This window comes from Trichomycterus rosablanca, chromosome 5 (genome assembly GCF_030014385.1).
Source record: "Trichomycterus rosablanca isolate fTriRos1 chromosome 5, fTriRos1.hap1, whole genome shotgun sequence".
Taxonomy (NCBI): Eukaryota; Metazoa; Chordata; class Actinopteri; order Siluriformes; family Trichomycteridae; genus Trichomycterus; species Trichomycterus rosablanca.
The window spans coordinates 37324813-37345245 of NC_085992.1; the positions used below are offsets into that span (position 1 = coordinate 37324813).

General features: G+C 37.8%; 3 protein-coding genes across 6 annotated transcripts in view; 1 reads left to right on the forward strand and 2 right to left on the reverse strand.

Moving 5' to 3' along the window:
* trmt61a (tRNA methyltransferase 61A) overlaps positions 1-4899 on the reverse strand; it is a 21721-nt gene extending 16822 nt beyond the window's left edge. The window contains exon 1 of the mRNA XM_062996115.1: positions 4833-4899. The gene's annotated coding sequence lies outside the window, so the exon portion shown is untranslated. The remainder of the gene's footprint in view (positions 1-4832) is intronic.
* Positions 3135-12725, forward strand: ckba (creatine kinase, brain a). The gene is made up of 9 exons (XM_062996113.1): positions 3135-3185; positions 5959-6098; positions 7722-7926; positions 8484-8638; positions 8725-8857; positions 11301-11472; positions 11876-11999; positions 12105-12294; positions 12381-12725. Exons 3-9 carry the CDS (start codon positions 7734-7736, stop codon positions 12557-12559), a joined length of 1146 nt encoding a protein of 381 aa, XP_062852183.1. The 5' UTR covers positions 3135-3185; positions 5959-6098; positions 7722-7733; the 3' UTR covers positions 12560-12725.
* Positions 12726-15644: 2919 nt separating this feature from the next.
* The window catches only part of mark3a (MAP/microtubule affinity-regulating kinase 3a), a 32825-nt gene continuing 28036 nt past the window's right edge, over positions 15645-20433 (reverse strand). For 2 of the 4 annotated variants that reach the window (XM_062996122.1, XM_062996121.1), the window contains 2 exons: positions 20107-20216; positions 16562-16739 (listed from right to left, as the gene is read on the reverse strand). In XM_062996122.1, coding sequence (XP_062852192.1) covers positions 16651-16739; positions 20107-20216 — 199 coding nt within the window. In that variant the 3' untranslated portion in view covers positions 16562-16650. Of the gene's footprint in view, positions 16740-20106; positions 20217-20433 lie in introns of all 4 variants that reach the window. The other 2 variants (XM_062996120.1, XM_062996118.1) reach the window with 1 other exon arrangement.

Genomic DNA, 20433 nt, shown 5'->3' on the forward strand with positions numbered 1-20433 from the left:
ACTTTATTCTGCTGACTGAAACATGGCAGCAACCAGGTGAATACCTGGCACTGAATGAAGCCACCCCCCCCGGCTTTCAGTATATTGATAAGCCGCGCACAACTGGTCGCGGAGGTGGACTGGCAGTCCTTCATCGCTCTACCTACAGGGTCCATACAGTGTTTCTTCAGCCTACTACCTCTTTTGAATGTCTTGCTCTGAAAATAGCTGGGTCAAAGCCCTTATTGATATTGCTGGTTTATCGTCCGCCTAGATCAAATTCTGTACCTACTTTTTTATCGGAGCTGTCTGAACTGTTAGCTTCGCTCTGTCCATTATTTCCATCAATGATACTGTTGGGTGATTTTAACATTCACATTGACTCAGGGAAATGTGTCCATGCCACGGATTTTCTTAATGTGCTGCACTGTTTTGACCTCACTCAACATGTGGCTTCCCCCACTCACTCTCATGGTCATATCCTGGACCTGGTCTGTTCTACCCCCTCTGTCTCCCTTTCAAATTTGCATGTTACAGAGTTTCATGTTTCTGATCACGGAGCTGTGGTATTTGACCTATTGCTATCACTCCATTCTACAAGAAAGCATGCCCCTCGCAGCATTGTTTTTAGGAATCTTAGAAATGCCAGTCCCGCTGTTCTTATGAATACCCTTGATCAGTTCTCTATTCCCCAGACTATGACATCTCCTGACGACCTTGTCATTCATTACAATAACATAGTTTCAGCTACACTTAATTTGCATGCTCCTCTTCAAAAACGTGTTGTGACCTTTCGCCATTCTGCCCCTTGGTTTACTCCAGAGCTCAGGTTAATGAAAGCACAAGGCCGCCAACTGGAGCGCCTCAGTAAGAAAACTAAACTGACAATTCATGCGGTCGCTTATAAGGATCATATCCTTGCATATAAAACTGCTCTAAATAAGGCTAAGATTGATTTTCATTCTGTTAATATCACTAACTGCCAGGGAAATCCAAGAGCTCTTTTCTCTACAGTAAATAAACTGCTGCGGCCTGCCAATAGTTTCCCACTTACTCCCTCAACAGCTCTCTGTAGTGACTTCTTGTCCTTTTTTAATGGGAAGGTTAGTAACATCTACTCAGAGTTTCATTCTGTTACCTGCCCCCTGGATCGTACAGAGCCATGTTCTCCAGTTAACCACTGTTTGTCCTTCTTCCACCCTATTGATGTTAGCTCTGTAGCCAGGCTTATCAAGGGTTCCAGATCGACTACTTGTATTCTGGACCCCTTGTCTACCACCCTGGTTAAAGCATGTCTGCCATCGCTTTGTCCTCTTATCACTAATATCATAAACGCTTCTCTCAGCTCTGGACTTGTTCCCCCTAACTTAAAGCTTGCTAGCATTAGTCCAGTGTTAAAGAAGCCGGGACTTGTGCCTGATGACTTCAAAAACTATCGTCCCATATCTAACCTGCCTTTCCTGAGTAAGCTACTTGAACGTGCAGTTTCATGTCAACTCAAGGAGCACCTGACTTCCCATAACCTCTTTGAGCCATTTCAGTCTGGTTTTAGAGCTAACCACAGCACCGAGTCTGCCCTTGTGAGGGTTATGAATGATTTACTTTTGGCAGCTGATTCTGGCCTAGTTAACATTCTGGTACTGCTTGATCTAACTGCAGCATTTGACACGGTCTGTCATGACACACTGCTGCACAGGCTGGAGAGCTGGATAGGGATCACTGGCATGGCACTGGCGTGGTTTCGGTCATATCTCACTGACAGGCTGCAGTTTGTTTCCCTGGGCAATTTCAGGTCGGATACCGTACCTCTCTTTCATGGTGTCCCGCAGGGTTCTGTACTCGGCCCTCTTCTTTTCATAATTTATATGTTTCCTCTTGGTGATATTATCCGACAACATGGTCTTCAGTTTCATTGTTATGCGGATGATACTCAAATTTACATCTGCACTAAACCCTCTGATACATTACCTCCTGATGCACTGATCAGCTGTTTAACTGATATAAGAAAATGGATGGCTAAGAACTTCCTGAAATTGAATAACAACAAATCTGAAGCCATTCTTATTGCATCACCTTCTACATTTAAGAAGATTGGTCAACCAACAATATCTATCCCAGGGTTCATTACGTCCTCTGTGGCCCAGGTCCGCAATCTTGGTGTTATACTGGACTCCACACTTACCTTGGAGGCTCATATAAACAACGTAACTAAAATAGCCTTTTTCCACCTAAAAAATATTGCCAGACTACGTCCTTCTCTTCCTAACTCTGTAGCTGAAACCCTCATACATGCTTTCATCACATCCAGGTTGGACTACTGTAACTCTGTATTAATCGGGCTTCCTTCCCGTAGTCTGAAGAAGCTTCAGTATGTTCAGAATTCTGCAGCAAGAGTTCTCACACATACAAGCTCTTGGCAACACATCACTCCTATACTAAAAGATCTGCACTGGCTTCCAGTCCAATATCGCATAAACTACAAAATACTCCTCTTAGTATTCAAGTCCCTGCATGGTCTGGCTCCTGACTATCTCTCTGTTCTGCTGACCAGATACTGTCCTTCACGCTCGCTCCGGTCTGCTGATGCCAGCTTGCTCTCTGTACCTCCTGTCAAGCTGCGCATGTACGGTGAAAGAGCGTTTAGTGTTGTTGGCCCAAAGTTATGGAACACCATCCCCCTTTATCTCCGCTCATGTTCCTCCTTGACAATTTTTAAGAAGCAATTAAAAACTTATCTCTTTAGAACTGCTTTCCATAATTCTTAGTTTTATTGAATACTTGTTTTTAATTTGTTTTTATTCTCAATATTTGCAGTAGTACTATTTACTTTCTTATGTTTTATTACTCGTTTTATACCTTTTCTGTTGTTCTCTTTTAATTTCTTTGATGTGTAAAGTGTCCTTGTGTATCCTGAAAGGCGCTTATAAATAAAATTCTATTATTATTATTATATTATTATTATTTAACAACTGGCAAATAATTGAAAATAATTTTTTTAATGTAATAAAATTCTTTTTTAAAATAAATTCTTTTTTTACATGTTAAACACAAAAGCACTGTTTATGGTTTCCTTAACAATGCTGTGTTTACAAAATTGTTTAGATTTGAAATAAATAGCTGCTGCATTCCAACTGTTTTATTTCAAAAGTGTTTTGACCGTTAGGATTGAAGAATTCGTTGCAGGACCAGACCAAAAAGGACGAGCTGTAAGTACATCGAAAATGGACACAATTATAAAAACTATATTTGGTACTTTACTGTTTACTTTAGTCACCGTATTTAGAAAGTTGTATGTTTTATGTTCAATTCATGTTCTTGCCACGGAAACTTTATAAAACGTTATAACAGCTATGTAGCACCTAGCAAAAACACAAAACCAGTTATATTCTGTATTCGTTGTCATTTAAAACGGCAGCATAAAATGCCGTGTAATTTTATTTAATAACTTTATAACATTGTTAGCTACCTCAGCAATATATCATAATACACGACAAATTAGATTATATTAACTAAGCAATCCTCAGTAGCTAGCGTCAGGTTTGTTTGTTTGAATTTAACGCCGTATTAGCACATTTAGGCTATTTATACGGCGGTACATAGGTCGCATTCTTAGTCTGCGTCATTTTAAAACAATTTATAAAAGATGTTTTAGATTTAAATGTGTCAAAAAGTTCAGCATTTTTCCTAGTGATGTCTTAGGCAGGTGCTAGCGTCAGGTAATGAACACAGGATCATCAGTGCCCCATGTATCAGTGTTCCGTACAGCTGCTATATTAGTATATTCAGATTGTACACATACTTACTACATATCTTCTTTATTCCAGAAAAGATTAAGTCTAATTCATATTAACCTATGTGGCACAAATCAATATAGTACACTATATAGTACACTATCATAATGTTTAACTAACATTATGTTTGTTTTTTTATTAGGATTTTACCGTCATGTTTTACACTGGTTACAATCATGACAGAAACGGTAGTTACTCGTTACACAAGATTCATCAGTTCACACAAGGTTATATCGAACACAGTCATGGACAATTTAGTGTCTTCAGTTCATCTCACTTGCATGTCTTTGGACTGTGGGAGGAAACCGGAGCGCCCGGAGGAAACCCACGCGGACAGAGGGAGAACATGCAAACTCCACACAGAAAGGACCCGGACCGCCCCACCTGGGGATCGAACCCATGACCTTCTTGCTGTGAGGCGACAGTGCTACCAACTTAGCCGCCCAACTAACATTATGAAAATAAACCAGCAGTGAAAAATTCGCACTGGTGCAATGTTTATAACGATTACAGTAAATAGAGAATATATTTCATGAATCAACTTTACAAAAGATAACAGTAATGTTCAAACTTTTAATCCCAAGTAGGGTCTTTTGTACAAGCTTAGGTTTTACCCAGCATGTGGCTAGGTCTGTGGAGCTTCACTTAAATGTGTCTCTTGTGTCACTAACAAAGTGTACAGCATCAACCTTCACCAAATGATCCAGTATAATAACCCTAATCTAATGTAATCTAATCAAACCATTTACCAACATCTTCAGTATAAACATCATGACGCCTGAGATGGGACGTGTTTATCTGAAGTGACAGACATGAACAAATGTTACTCATCATTTACCATCAACAAAACTGCCATGTTACTTTTCGGTAGCTGATAGAAAAGAAAATTCAGAATTCCACCTATAATAAAGAACACAATCATTTCACTTCAGTAGTTAGCCTAGCCACATGAACACGCTGTTTATTAGGTTTAAAATTATAACCTCAAATAAAGTGCTAGTCTCTCTTACTAAGTATTACATTCCGCTTACAGAACTATAAAAAACTTTAATAAACACTTACCTTTAACAGATGATTAAATGCCGCTAGTCAGCTTAATTCATTCCACTACACGTGTTTTGCTGCTTAGTGCGCATGTAAATGACGTTTACCATAGACTACCTCTACGGGGGATGTGGATTTAGTCAAGCAGCGACCTACAACGTTTAATATACATATTGTAAACTACATTAACTAATATTTTACACATGTTTGCTGATACTATAATACAAATCTAGTTTCCAAATGAATAATTGTGGTTAAATCTGCAACAAAAAGGCGACCCGTGTGTCGCAGGTAGATGACGTAGCAATTTTTAAAACATATTTTTAAAGCACATCTTAACACACAGTATGTCAATATAAGACAGAAACACATCACAGATCAGACCTAATAAAGATCGGCATGTCTTATTTTACATCTCTATCTAAATAAAGAGATCCTTTCCAAATGTCCAGATAAAAAAGCTTCGTATCTAGACAAAGGCATTTGACATGCGGTTATTGTATTAATTAAAGGGAAAATTCAATTAACATGCACATTCTAACATGAGATAATAGTAAAATAGCAAAAATCTAACAATAATATGAAGTGCAGTTTTATTGAAGAGGAATGTGAGTCAGAATGTGATTAGTGGATGATCGTAAATACATTGACTGCATATTCTTTACTGTATGTATTATTGCATTGCTTTTTAGTGTCTTTGGGAGATTCTAGATTCTGTGACCCTGGTCAGGATGAATTGGTTACTAAAATGAATGATTCTTAGAGAACAACAGAAAGAAGTGATTTTTGCTGTAATGCAGAATTCCAACTGTCAGATTGGGAAGAACTGTAGGCCATTTTATTCTATATAAGTTTTACAGCACACACGGGTATTTAAATGATTGTGTGCTTTTAATTGTGTGGTAATCGTTTAAGTAAGGATGTTTCCAGTTTCAGTATGATCTAGCTCATCTGCCTTTCCAAAAATAAGAAATTTTGGATGTAATTTTGTATGTAATGTGCGGGGATCCAGTTATGTTTTGCCATGTAATTTATGTCGTCCTTTGTGATTTTTTTCGGTCATTAAATGGTGTTTGTAAACGTTGTGTCCTCTACGTACATGCTGCACTCCTGCACACCCAACGATTTAATGGACTGCAAATAGTAGCCAATAGGAGCCGCTCTCGCCCGGTATATAATAAAGCTGCAGCGCAGAGACAGACCGCAGACTGGAGGAGATTGACGGTGCCCTTCAACGCTGGAATACGTTTTGTAGCAACCTCGTCTTCATCTAGAAGTGCACAGGTAAGATCTGATTTTTATTACCAGAAACGAACGTGTAAACCAGCAGCCGTTCATAAATCTAAAAAATAATGCGGATTTATGAACGATTCATCTATTGACTAGACTCTGGTTTGGTGAGGAGCTGTGTGTAGGGTAATACCTATTTCCCTTTTGTTTTTTTAATTTAACACGCCCTTCCTTCACATGGAATTTTCATTCACATTTATTTACTGCAACAGTAACCATTCTCGAACATGTATCCTTCTCTGACATGTTAAACGCGAGCTTTTATTCATTTGAAATCATTTCGTGTTTACCACCACCACATCTATTATATATTTTTATGCAAAACGGTGGGCACATCTGGTCAAATTCTGTGTTTAAAACAATCGCAATCGCACGTCCCTTTAATATTTATGTATGATCAAAATATTCCTCTAATATTCTTGAATGATAAAAACAAAATGATAAACATATTTGTTAGGATGCGTCATTGTTGTCCATCAGCTGATAAATGTTTTCGGATGGCAGGAGCCCCAGGGGGTAGATATGACCCCCCCCTCCCCAGTGTTCAATTTATGGCTATGGCCTTGGTATAAAAAATAAATTTAAACGTCATCTACAGGGGGATCACACTTTTGCACATTTTGTTGACAATTGCTGTTTGGAATTTTGTACTAAAATGAGCAAAAAAAATACTTTGTCCCATTTATTTGACGTTATTCATTGAAAGCTTCTCTTTGTTTCTAAATTACATTTAAAGTCGTGTTATTTTGCCAATGCAATGTGAGGTATAAGGAGCTCGAGCAGCAGTAGATGTGAAATATAAAAATAAAATGATTATGTAGGGCAGTTCTTCTCAAACTGTGGTGCACCAGATAATTATAGTTACATTTTACTTAACTAATTAAAATGAAAGTCACCTATTTATTCATTTGTTTGAATAAATTATTGTGCGTTGAATGTTGGATACAAATGCTGTTAACCAGTCTTAAGACTTCAAACATATATATATATTTTGCTAAAAAGCCCTTGTAAAATGCATTGCCAAACATTTTGTTATAGCTAAAGGAAGTAAGTAGAATGCCAACTCCAAAAGCTCAGACACCTGTTAAAAATGAAAAGAAACTGGCCATGTGACATGTCAGTCCTGACAAAGCCAGTACTGCTAGTGCTACTAAAGTTCTATACCAGGAAAGTCATTCAACATTGACTTTTTATTTTTAACTGGTTAAAACTCAAGACATTTGGGCTTAAAATACTTGTAGGACATTATCCTGGTGATTATCCTACATCCAGTTTAACCTAGCACCATAGTGATCATTGGCTTAACCATTTAAGGACATTTTAAGTAGTAAATCCTGTTTTGAGTGTAACATGTTTCCTGTGAAGGAACTGGGGTGTTATATGCTTTTTATCACTTTTCAAACGAGACTGACATTAAGGCAGGGGCCTAATGGCTTACTTTGCCTAACAAATAAACCCATTTTAACATCATCACTTAACAAAACCAAGTCTTAGATGTTTTCATGTTTTTTGTTTTTGTTTTTTTGGAGCATGTGTGCTAAGAAAAGCTTGTACTGTGTTTCATGGCTCCAGCTTCATCTAACTCATTTTGTTGGCTCTTTACTGTTCTGTATTCAGGGAGCCACTGCCATGCCTTTCGGAAACACTCACAACCAGCTGAAGATGAAGTACTCTGCTGAAGCAGAGTACCCTGATCTGTCCCAACACAACAACCACATGGCCAAAGTGCTGACCCTAGAAATGTATGATCACCTGCGGAGCAAACAGACCCCAAGCGGCTTTACATTGGATGATGTCATTCAGACCGGTGTGGATAACCCAGGTAAAGCTGCTCATCCCAGCCAGATTAAAGGGCTTTAAAGGACATCTGCTCCATAATTTTACACTGACATTACTCCTTAAACTAATGAAGATAGGTTTTGTTTAGATTGTGGAAAAGTAAACATTTTTAAACTGTGGTTTTGAGGTAAAATCAGGCTGATTTCAGTATGAACTTAAAAATGATAAACTAGCTGTCTCCATTCTCAGTTAATTTTTATGTAGTTATGTAACAATCTCAAAATAAGAGCCTTGACCATCAAGCAGCTCTCTGATAAAGATGCGTACCCAGTGTGTACGTCATTCAGACTGGCATAAATAATCCTGGTTTAAAATGCCCTCAGGGTGTCTAAACAGATTGTTCCTCGAACAAGCTAGTTAATCTAGTCTGGGGCTCATTTTTTTTTAAATGAATCCTTTATATACACCTAAGACTTGAGACTTAAAGACTATCTTTAAGCTTAATTAAGTATTTTAATGTTTTTTTTTTTTTCTGTGTGTACTGTAATTTAACTGCTATTACTTTGTTTGCACAGTAACTGATTTATGTACCCATCCTAGGCCACCCTTTCATTATGACCGTGGGCTGTGTGGCTGGAGATGAGGAGACTTATGAGGTGTTCAAAGAGCTGCTGGACCCAGTCATCAAGGACAGACATGGTGGCTACAAACCTACAGACAAGCACAAAACTGACCTGAACCCAGATAACCTGAAGGTATGTAGTCTTATGATGTTTGCATTGTAATGCAATCCCTTTTATTTATTTATTTTATACGTTCTAATCCCCAAAAAATGTTGTAGGGTGGTGATGACCTGGACCCCGATTACGTGCTGAGCTCTCGTGTGCGAACTGGCAGGAGCATTCGTGGCTTTTGTCTGCCACCACATTGTAGTCGTGGAGAGAGGAGGGCTATTGAGAACCTTTCCGTCGAAGGTAGAGTGCCAAGTTTGTTTGTTTTTTGGTGAAACCGTTTCTGCCTGGCAAAGATGTTTTTTAAAAACATGTCAAACAAGTCATGCAAGCTTGCATTCATGGTTATGTCAGATATTTGCTACTCAGTAAATGAAAGTGATTTCCTTGCTTGCAGCCCAAACTACACTCACTTTGGCTTTGCCCTATTAAGGCATTGTTTTTACCCACCTATAAGCCAAATCTTATAATTACCTCTTAAGAGATAAAGCCTGGCCCTGCACGACTGGAACAAACAAAGCTCAACAATAAACAATAATAATGCTTGAGCTGGGCTTAGACCAAATTCTGATCTTCTCATCTTTTTCAATGTTATCCTGCATGCCAGAGCTGGTTACATGGCTCCATCTAGTGGTGATGGGTATGAATTACTCTAGTTTAATTTCAAAAGCATCTGTTAGGTTTTAATTGTGTTATTTTAAACACGTGTGTAGTTTACTTCTAATCAGGGATTTTGCTCCTGGAATTTATAAAGTTGGTTGAGACCAACTGGTCAGTTGTAGCCTAGCAGAAAAGGTACTGGACTAGTATTCAGAAGGTCGCTGGTTCAAGCCCCACCACCGCCAGGTTGCTGCTGTTGGGCCCTTGACCCTCAATTGCTCAGACTGTATACTGTCACACTACTGTGAGTCGCTTTAAACAAAAGGCGTCTGCTAAATGCCGAATATGTAAATGTCATATGAGACGATGTCCGTTGTAAAAAAGCGCTATACAAATCAATTTGACTTCATATTTTTGATTTACTATATTGGTAAGTCATCAGATGTTATCCTTGTCACTGTATCTTATGGTTCTGGCTTTTTTAGTGTGTATTTTTACTGCCATAAAAACAATAGGCTGAGCGTTCTGGTGGTGCAGTGGTCTGATATGCTGTCTCACCACTGCAGTGACCCCCAACTCTCCAATTTAAATCTCCGCTTTGCTACTGGCCTGTCGAAGCATCCGACAAGTACAGCTGTCCCCGTCTAAGGGAGTGAAGGTCAAACACGGTTTCTCCTCACTGCCGCTGTAACATCTGATCTCGGTGAGGAGTCCGCATGAACAGCGAAGGATTCACGTTGAGCATAACGTGACACTAAATGCGGCACAGCTCTGAGAGAATCCACCATTGGCTGGTTTAACGCTGCAGCAGGCAACTGCACATGCGTGAAAGGGGGCGGGTGTCAGTCTGCGTCTCTCCCCAGTGGTGGTGCAAGCAGCATAGGAATTGCAGTAAAGAACTGAGTGACTGTGCATTTTTACTTTTTACTCTTTTTGCAAAATGTACAATAAGCTGGGGTTGAATTATGGTTTTAATACCATGTTAGATTGCACTTTTGCAAAGATGAGCAGATGCATTTAAAAATAGTACTTAAAGTGCCCTATTTATTTTCATTTATCTTTTGGTTTAGGTTTTATTTTTGGTTTGATTTCTCTTTTGCGTCAACAGTATGATTTTTGAGCCGTAGCAGCATCGATGTCTTGCCTTGGAGAAGAAAGTGGTTACTATAAACCTTTAATTTAGAATTGGTTTGCTCACTGGCACGTTGTCAGGAAGAAAGAATTCACCTCCTAGGTTTTACCATCAAAGTCATGTGGCTTTATTTACTGAAAAGAGTACAATATGAGAAAATAATGCTTTTTAAAAAAAAAAGCAGATAATCTTAAAATTACTGTAGTAAAACAAAGGGCACATTCCCTTTAGGTTTTATTCCAACATAACCCAGTATAATGTAAAAAAGGTTTATTTTGATAGCAAACGGTTTAAAAAAGATTTACATTGCTTATTGTAAATTGCAATTTTAGTCCTTTTATACCCTTTATGAGGTGGTTCATTTCATTTAGCCGATGCTGAAATGGTCGAATGAACGAATTCGAACATTGATTGCAAGCCTGGTCTTTTTGTCTACAGTTAGAGCTTGACGTACAAATACTTGTTATAGCTGCACAGGGTCTCTCCCCAGTGGTGGTGCAAGCAGCATAGGAATTGCAGTAAGGAACTGAGAATGACTGTGCATTTTTGCTTTTTTCTCTTTAGTTTGAAGTGCAAAATGTACAATAAGCTGGGGTTGAATTATGATTTTAATACCATGTTAGATTGCACTTTTGCAAAGATGAGCAGATGCATTTGAAAAATAGTACTTAAAGTGCCCTATTTATTTTCATTTATCTTTTGGTTTAGGTTTTATTTTTGGTTTGATTTCTCTTGTGTGTTCGCTAAATCAAATTATACACATGAATCGCAGTATAAACGATTGAGCAGTGTTTTTTGTTTTCTAGAAGTTTGAGCTGACATGCCACTGTGTTCAAATAATGAGTAACATGGAACATCAATTACACCAAATATACTAGAAATCTGAGTATACAGTTTTTTTTTTTTTTGTTTTTTTTTTTTTTTTTTTTCCCGTTTTTTTTTTACTCTCTGCAGCTCTTGGTGCACTGGGTGGAGATCTAAAGGGAAAGTACTATGCTCTGAAGAACATGACTGAAGCTGAGCAACAGCAGCTGATTGATGACCATTTCCTGTTTGACAAACCTATATCTCCCCTGCTGCTGGCTTCTGGAATGGCCCGTGATTGGCCCGATGCCAGGGGTATTTGGTAAGTCCATCAGAGGTCCCATGTGGAAAGAGGGGTGTGCTTTTATTCATTTACCACTCTGGGTTAATGCATATTTGGTATGAGACTTACTGTCAAGCCAGAATTTGTATTGGGGAGCAGCATGTAGTGTGGATTATACGCAGCACCAGGTTTCTGTGGAACTGGGGTCAATCCTAAAAACATGCCAGTAGTTCAGCTGGCTAATTTAAATGAACCCCATGTGCGATTTAGTGAATGTGGTGCTCTGCAATGAACTGGACCCTGTCTAGGGTGTATTACATTGTGTTTTGAAAAGATAAAGTGGCTACTAAGGATAGATGAATGAATAATAATTGGTATGCAATTGTGCTCTGTGTTTGTAAAGACAAGTTTTAGTAACTTACTTGATGTGCTATTTTTTTAGGCACAATGACAACAAGACATTCCTGGTGTGGGTGAATGAGGAGGATCACTTGCGTGTCATTTCCATGCAGAAAGGTGGCAACATGAAGGAAGTCTTTACTCGTTTCTGCACAGGTCTTACCAAGGTAACTTGCTCATTCACATCCTGTAGTCATCCCATGGTTCAGTAACTGAAAGTCTAGAGAACTGCACTAAACACAGCTTTTATTAGTGTTTGTCTTTACTTTCAGATTGAGGAGTTGTTCAAGGACAAGGGACATTTATTCATGTGGAATGAGCACCTGGGATACGTCCTCACCTGTCCCTCTAACCTGGGTACAGGACTGCGTGGAGGTGTGCATGTCAAACTCCCCAACCTGAGCAAGCACAACAAGTTTGGGGAGGTGCTTAAGAGGTTACGGCTGCAGAAACGTGGAACAGGTAACTGCTACAGTTCAAACTAGAAGGACTTCCTCCTGTAGGTGGTTTAGACTCGGGGGTATTAATTGCTGTTTGCTGTTTGGCAGGTGGTGTGGACACAGCAGCAGTGGGTGGCGTGTTTGATCTCTCTAATGCTGACCGACTGGGCTTCTCTGAGGTGGAGCTCGTTCAGATGGTGGTGGATGGAGTCAAGCTGCTCATAGAGATGGAGAAGAAACTGGAGAAGGGTGAGGCCATTGATGACCTCATTCCTGCTCAAAAGTAAACCTGGCCAAACCTAATTCCTCAATAACTCCAAATTCCCTTTACCCACTTCTACTCCACAATGCACTCCTATGTAAGAATGTACATTGTATTTAAGACACCGTTTCCCTCTTAAGCATTCAAGATACTTAATATCGTGACATGGCAGAATTAAACAGTTAGCTCGAGTATATGTGTGTTGTGTCTTCATTACATTTGCATCAACAGTATGATTTTGAGCCGTAGCAGCATCGATGTCTTGCCTTGGAGAAGAAAGTGGTTACTATAAACCTTTAATTTAGAATTGGTTTGCTCACTGGCACATTGTCAAGAAGAAAGAATTCACCTCCTAGGTTTTACCATCAAAATCATGTGGCTTCATTTACTGGAAAGAGTACAATATGAGAAAATAATGCTTTTTTTAAAAAGCAGATAATATTAAAATTACAGTAGTAAAACACAGGACACATTGTGTTCCCTTTAGGTTTTATTCCAACATAACCCAATATAATGCAAAACAGGTTTATTTTGATAGCAAACAGTTTAAATTTGCAATTTACTATAAACTATGTAAATCTTTTTAGTCATTTTATACCATTTATGAGATGATCTATTTTATTTAGCTGAAGATTAAATGGTCATCTACTTCATGTGTCCATTTACAAAAAAAATTATTAGAACATTGATTGCAAGTCTGGACTTCTTGTCTAACATTAGTGCTGGGGGGGTCACTGTGGCTAAGTGGGTAGCACTGCCCACAGTCCAAAGACATGCAAGTGAGGTGAATTAGAGATATAAACTCGTCCATGACTGTTCGATATAACCTTGTGAACTGATTTATCTTGTGTAACGAGTAACTACCTTGTCTGTCATGCATGTAACCAAAGTGTGTTAAACATGATGTTAAAATCCTAATTAAATAAATAAATAATAATAACATTAGTGCTGAACTTACAAATAATTGTTTAGCTGCAGAGGGTAATGGACTTACTTTTGGACATTATGTATCTGGAAGTGCATTTCAGTACACTGAAATGAGTGAGTTGACTATTTGCAATGATCATTTACAGCAGTAGAGCTTACAGTGTACAGCTTTCTACACCTGCTAAACTGAACTAACCTAATTGAGACATAACATTTATTTTAAAATTTGTGCTCTAAATAGGTTTTTTTTTTACTCATGCTACACCACACAAGTTGATTAAAATCTTTATAGGGGGATGTAAGCACACCAAAAGTTTTAGTTGGTTATCAGAGGACCTCAGAGTGGATATTCTAAAAATATTTTTGTTCAGTTTTGAGTAAATTGTATGTAATCATAATTAAATTGTTCAATGCCCACTCTCTGCTGTTGCTTGAAAGAATGTTGTGCTGTGATTGGTGGTCAAGCTATACATTTCCAGAGGGCCAAGCAATACAAATTCATGAGTGACCAATTTTAAATGACAGTAAAATTGACCAATCATACTGTTCTTCTAAATGTGTGGGCTTCATTATTGATAATTTTATTACAAGTTATGCTGTACACGCTGCAACAATATCTGTCTGCAGAGCCCCATGGACGTGAATGCCAAGTGTTTTTAACGCTGGCCGTGCAGTTATCTCCAGTTCCAGGTCTAAAGATAAACTGTCTTAATTTTTGTTTAATTTATATTTCTAATAGAACACATCAATATCAATTTGGTCTCATTTTCAAGAAGACAAGCTGAGGTGAGGTTTTGTATTGCTTTTTATTGTATTTTGGTGCCACATTTTACTGCATGCTTTTGTTTTGCAATGAAAACAAAGCATTATCAAACTTTGCTCATTTATTTAAAGCAAAAAGGTCAGTATACATGTGATTTAATATAAAAATTGGCAATATTGATACAAAACCCTAATATTACAAAATATAAAAACTATAATTTTATCAGAATGTTCTTTTTGTTTTAAGGGAACTTATAAGATCCCTTAAACAATAAGATTATAAATAAATAATAATAAGATATGCTAAAATCTTCAAAAGCTATCAAAACCTGTCTTTGCAGGTCGGGGGAGCTAGAGGGCCGAGGTCTAAGAGTCACGGTTCAGTACTGTTGGTGGTTGTACTCCCTGACATTTGAGTAAATCAAAATTTCTTAACAAAAGCGTTCAGTAATGAAATAGTACTAAATAACATGTTTATAAGTATTTGATCAAATTAACAATTTAAATGAACATGCTTGGGGCAGCACGGTGGCTAAGTGGGTAGCACTGTCGCCTCACAGCAAGGTCCTGGGTTTGATCCCCAGGTGGGGCATTCTGGGTCCTTTCTGTGTGGAGTTTGCATGTTCTCCCCGTGTCTGCATGGGTTTTCTCAAGGAGCTCAAGTTTCCTCCCACAGTCCAAAGACATGCAAGTGAGGTGATTTGGAGATACAAAATGGTCCATGACTGTGTTTGACATTAAACTGGTGAACTGATGAATCTTGTGTAATGAATAACTTCCTGTCCTGTCATGAATGTAACCAAAATGTGATGTTAAAATCCTAATAAATAAATGAACAAGCTTTACTCTGACATGAATGTTGCTCAACAACAAACCAACAAATTTTAACATGCTGATTTTGGAGCATATATCTAATTCCATGGTAGTGTGAAGCTGACTGTGGACAGTGTTACCCATGTTCTAACTGCTTCTAATTTATGGCAGCCCTTGGGTTAGATCTGACCAGACACATTTTAATAACTTGATAGTTTGAAATTCGTCCCAACCTTTTTAAGAGATAACTGTTTCATTAAATTTTTATAGCTTTATATGGGCGCAGAGAAGTCATTATTTGTAACTGATCATTAATAAATCACCAGGTTAATAATCCAGTCTGCTGTATGTAGATTTTTAACCTAAAAGATTTCTTTTAAAAACCTACATAATACTACATTAAAAAGTACAAAAACATTTTAAATGATCAGTTTTTATTGATGTATTCCAGTCACATAACGGTCTCCTGACTTTTCATATCAAAGCAACAAACATGAATTTTATATGAATTAAAAGTGTTTTTCATCTAATAAAGAAATTAAAGAACGTTACATTTTTTGATATGGAGTAAAATGGTTTGGTTCAAAAATAAGGACAAGCAGACAAAGTCAAGTATAGGTGTTTTAATATAGTTTAGGTTGTATCTCAGTTACAACCAGTCAACAACCAATTACAAGTAGCTCTCAAAATGTCAGAGAACTTGTAAAATAATAGTATGACAACGCTGGCAATAAGTAACAATTGTAAATCAATGGTACTTTATATACATGTGGGTAGTGATCAAACAATGGAAATAAATAAAAACTAGTTTCACTTTAATGTCTCAAAGCATTCACACAGTGAACTAAGTGGCTGGAGCATGTTCAAGAACAAGCACTTTGAATAACAAAAACAACTGAGATGCGGCAAAACAGATCCAAAGTATTTTTAAGCTGTTCAAAAGCATTGTTTCCGTTTCAAGAATTTACATAGCATTTAGACGTGTGCTGCTCAAAACACCTAATACTATAGCAACAGAACACTGACTGAACTCTCAGCTGCTGTCTTTTTAGTTCGCATCTTAATAATTCTTTCCTCCTAAATAAATGCACAACTAGTGCATTAAGGAGTGCCCATCCTTAACCAAAAACTTTCAACCGCTAACCTTAAACAATGTTTAGCAACTGGAAACATGAAATTATTGCTTGTAGCAGTGTTAAAGTGTCTAAACATTACATTTAAATATATAGAAGTGGTTTGTTAAAAAAAAACAATCAATACTGCTAAGCTTGTGATTGTACAGCCTCATTTCTCTATATAGGATTTAATACTTTCATAGTTTTCTCTACAAAGATTATAGATATATTCATAGCTTGAGTTCACTGGCAACTTTGGAAGCAATGTTTTTAAAAGCGATGGATGTTCCTGATATTCTTTTAAAACGGACGCCGTTGAGTGAGAGGCGAGGCAGTTTGCAGACCTCCATCTCCCATTGGACAAGGCTGTCGGCACGTCCATCTCCATGGACGCAAAGAAGCAGGAAGTGTTCTGGCTGCTCATAGTCGCAGTTGTTGGCATCCAAAACCTTGCGGATCTCGTTCATTATGGCGGTCGGCTCCATGGTGCTGGTGGTGTTCATACTCCAGGTGAAACGGAGAGAGCGGGGCTTTCTGTCTTTTCCATCTTTCCCTTCATCTTTTTGCTGATCCCCAGGTACATGGCGACTGAGAAGGAGAATAAATAATTAGATAGGTAAAAATAATAAGGTCTTATTAACAATGCAAAATGTTTTGTGTTTTAGCTGGACTTTTTCTTAAAAATAAAATTCAGCTTTTACTATATTCAAAGTGTATAATAAAGGCACGGCAAATATAATATAATAAATATAATACCAAAAGTATAATGCATGTATTGTGCTTTACACACTTAGATTTAGAATGTAAAAACTGGCCATCTTTACAACCTAGCCTGGCATACTGTACATAGCTTACCTAGGTAGCCTTTTTGTCAGTGTCATTTTTGGGTTAAACGCTAAACTGAAATGACAGTGGCATGGAATGCCCTTGTTCTGTTTGGATAATGTCTCAAGCTTTTTTTTTTTTGGTCATAGAAACAAATTCCACTGAAGCAACCACAAAAACGGTAAACTTGTGAACGTTAATGCCCGTGTCCTTCCATAGAACAATGATGTACCAAAAGCTACTCAGGATTGAATAAAAGGTCTCCCTCCTCACTCACCAGTGTATTTATGGATATGCTTCCACCTATCTGAAAGAACTGCTCACCACACAAACCTCAATCCGATCCTTTCGCTTTACAAATTCAAATCGCCTTCTCCCCCCCAAGAACCAAGCTCAGTACCATGGGTGATCAGGCCTTCTGTTCTGCTGCCCCTCGCCTTTGGAATGCCCTCCCTGACCATTGAGGGTTCCACAGACGGTTGGGACTTTTAAAAAAAGACTCAAAACCTTTCTTTTTAGCAGAACTTATGAGTAATTTTTAATTAATGTAGTGATTGCGGCTATCTTTATATTGCTTATTTATTATTTTTTGTAGTGGTCTTGTGGCACTTTGAGATTTGTATCAAATGTAAAGTGGGTTACAAAAAAATGTATTATTATTATTATTACTTGAATATAGCAAATTTTTTGTAGGATATCTACCAACAGCAGTGATTAAATTAAGACTGATGTAATTAATTAAGTAAAGTTATCAATTACAGCATTCAACTCATGTCACGCAATGTCACATGCAATGGAAATGACCAAAAACAGACCTGATTACTTTTACTTTAAAGCATAAGCAAAACTCAAAATGTTTAAGGTGATATTCTCATGACATCATTAAATAATTGAGATAAAGAGCTCAGATGAGTTGAGGTGTGGGATATGGGGGGAGGGGAAGGTCATTAGTGGTAGTTACACAGGGAACATGGTGAAAGAACTGTAAAAACTTCTCACCTTGAGCTCTCAAATCTCCTGCTTCTTTCAAGCTCGGTTGAGACTCTTTTTATTTGATTAGCAAACAGACAGAAAAAAGGACGATAGAACATTTAGCCAAGTTAGCCAGCATTGGTTAGAGTAATTTGTTAATTAGCTTTTTATTTTATTTTACTTTGAGGGTAGAAGGAGAAGGGAATGCAATGACATGAGGGTGAAAGAGGAAAGGATACAAAACTGAACGAAACTAACGTAAGAGGACTATATAAACAATACATAAGTCTAGTGGTTCTCAACACATCTTAACCAAAGTCCCAGCTGAACCCTTATCCTTGCACCTAGCCATTAAGCAAAAATACATAGAAGAAGGGCTCAAATGCTATTTAAGTATATTAAAACATATAAATCCTCTAAAAGTACAACCATGATTGTAGTGAGAGCCAGATTATGGGATCAGTGATAGCTCAGAGGTTAAGGACCTGGAATCAGAAGGTTGCCGGTTCAAGCCCCACCACTGCCAAGTTGTCGTTGTTGGGCCCCTGAGCAAGGCCCTCAACTGCTCAAAATTGTGTTCAGTCATAATTGTAAATTGCTTTGGATAAAAGTGTCTGCTAAAGGTCGAAAATGTAAATGTAAATGGATCAATGGTTTACTCAATAACAGGAAAATCTTCACCATTAAGATATGAAAATAATATGTACTACTAAATTATAATTATGCTCTTCTACATGTGCATAATGACACAGAAAGCACAGTTTCTTCTCACATTTGGTAAACAGGAAAGCAGTTTTAGTAACATAATGTAGCATACTTGATGTGTACTGCCATATTTTCTGTGCCTTTTAAAACCTAAGAAATTTGAATTATATTTGTGGTATCTAGCAAACTCAAAGCAGACCGTATACAATATTGCCTGCTTACCAAAATGCATGTAACTGTATACTGCCTGGTAAATTAGTACACTAGTAGTGGAGTCATTATTAACCATTAATCATTTGGAATGCAGCTTTTTTTCTATTTAAAAACTATAAACTATTCTCTATTTGTCACAGGTAGAAATAGGTGGGATTTCAGGGTTCTACAAGTTCTACAATTAACATCAACTACATTACTAGCCATTATTGTATGCATTGTGAAATAAAGTCAAAATATAACATACTAACCATGTCTTTATGGCAGAATAAGAAATAGCTAACATGCTGGTTGGTGAACAGACTGGTTATCTAACTGCTAATGAAGTTTCAAGAGATTTGATCATTCCCTGACTATCTGAATAGTGCTGTAATTAGTTCTAGAACTTGCATGATTAAACTGGTAAGAAACTCTGTGTGTGTTAACATATTTTTAGGGCTAACTTTACTTGGACTGTAGGCCTGTGCATCACTGTTTAATACAGGCCTCTGACTCCAGCACTCAAACTGTAAGTAGGAAACACCAGATAGATTTTCAAATAAAAATGCAGCATTTAATAATTTGTAAATGTATAAAATATAAACCTGATTTTTTGCTACTGAAGAAAAGTCAAGCAACCCACTCATCTGAGAACCACTGCAAACCCTGCTATGCACCAACAAATATAATACAAGCTGGTAGATGTCTCTGATGCTATGGTTTCTAATATCCACCTGAACTACCAGGCTTGTGTCAAATAAATGATTAAAATAACACCTAATAAAAAAGCATGCTGGGAGTAAACACCACATTTAAACAGCATTGGCTGTGTTCTGTGCATGCAGGGAGGGGAATGTGCAGAAATGTGTATTCACCATGTAGCTTTAATAAAAAACAAATTAGCCCTTCCCTGTTATTTTCACAACACCCTCATGCACAAACACACTCATTTACTGTCCATGCACCTGGTGAAACAAATGCACACACTCTCTCTTTTTCATAAGATATTTAAATGCACCCTTACTACAGACACTCTCCATTTGCAAATTTCTACAACTCCCTATAGCCACTGTTCCAGAATCTGCAAAAAAGATGAAGTTTAATGATGAAATGTGCATTGCTTCATGAAAGGATGAAGTGCATCTAGATGAGGCAAACCAAGAGTAAGCTTTGCAGAATCCAGAAGGTGAAAAGAATAGAAGAAAAAGAGAGGGATGGGTCTGGAGATGGGGCAGAGTAGAGGAAAAGAGTGCAGACTTACTAAGAGTTTTTTGTGCAGAGTTGGAGGGGGCAGACTGGGTAGGGGTCACAGAGGGGGCACCTGCCCCTGATTTTACGGCACACTGCCGCTTGTTCGGGTCAAGAGTGACCCTGATGAAGAAAAAGACAGCGGGGAAAGTGAAAGTGTTAGGAAAAGGGAATAAGTAGAGAGGAAAAAGGGGTAGATTGAAAAAAGTTAAGACAGCAAGAAAGAACATTGTGTCAGAGTACGTGCAGAAGTATATATATTTTTAGTGCTCATGTAAAACTAAATGGTTGACAGAACAACAAGACAACAGCTATATTGAAAACTGCTACATCCACCAAG

Coding starts and splice junctions, on each gene's coding strand:
- ckba (XM_062996113.1), top strand. CDS start 7,734: ATGCCTTTCGGAAACACTCACAACCAGCTGAAGATGAAGTACTCTGCT. Junction 7,927..8,483: donor GACCGGTGTGGATAACCCAG/GTAAAGCTGCTC, acceptor TACCCATCCTAG/GCCACCCTTTCATTATGACC. Junction 8,639..8,724: donor TGAACCCAGATAACCTGAAG/GTATGTAGTCTT, acceptor AAAATGTTGTAG/GGTGGTGATGACCTGGACCC.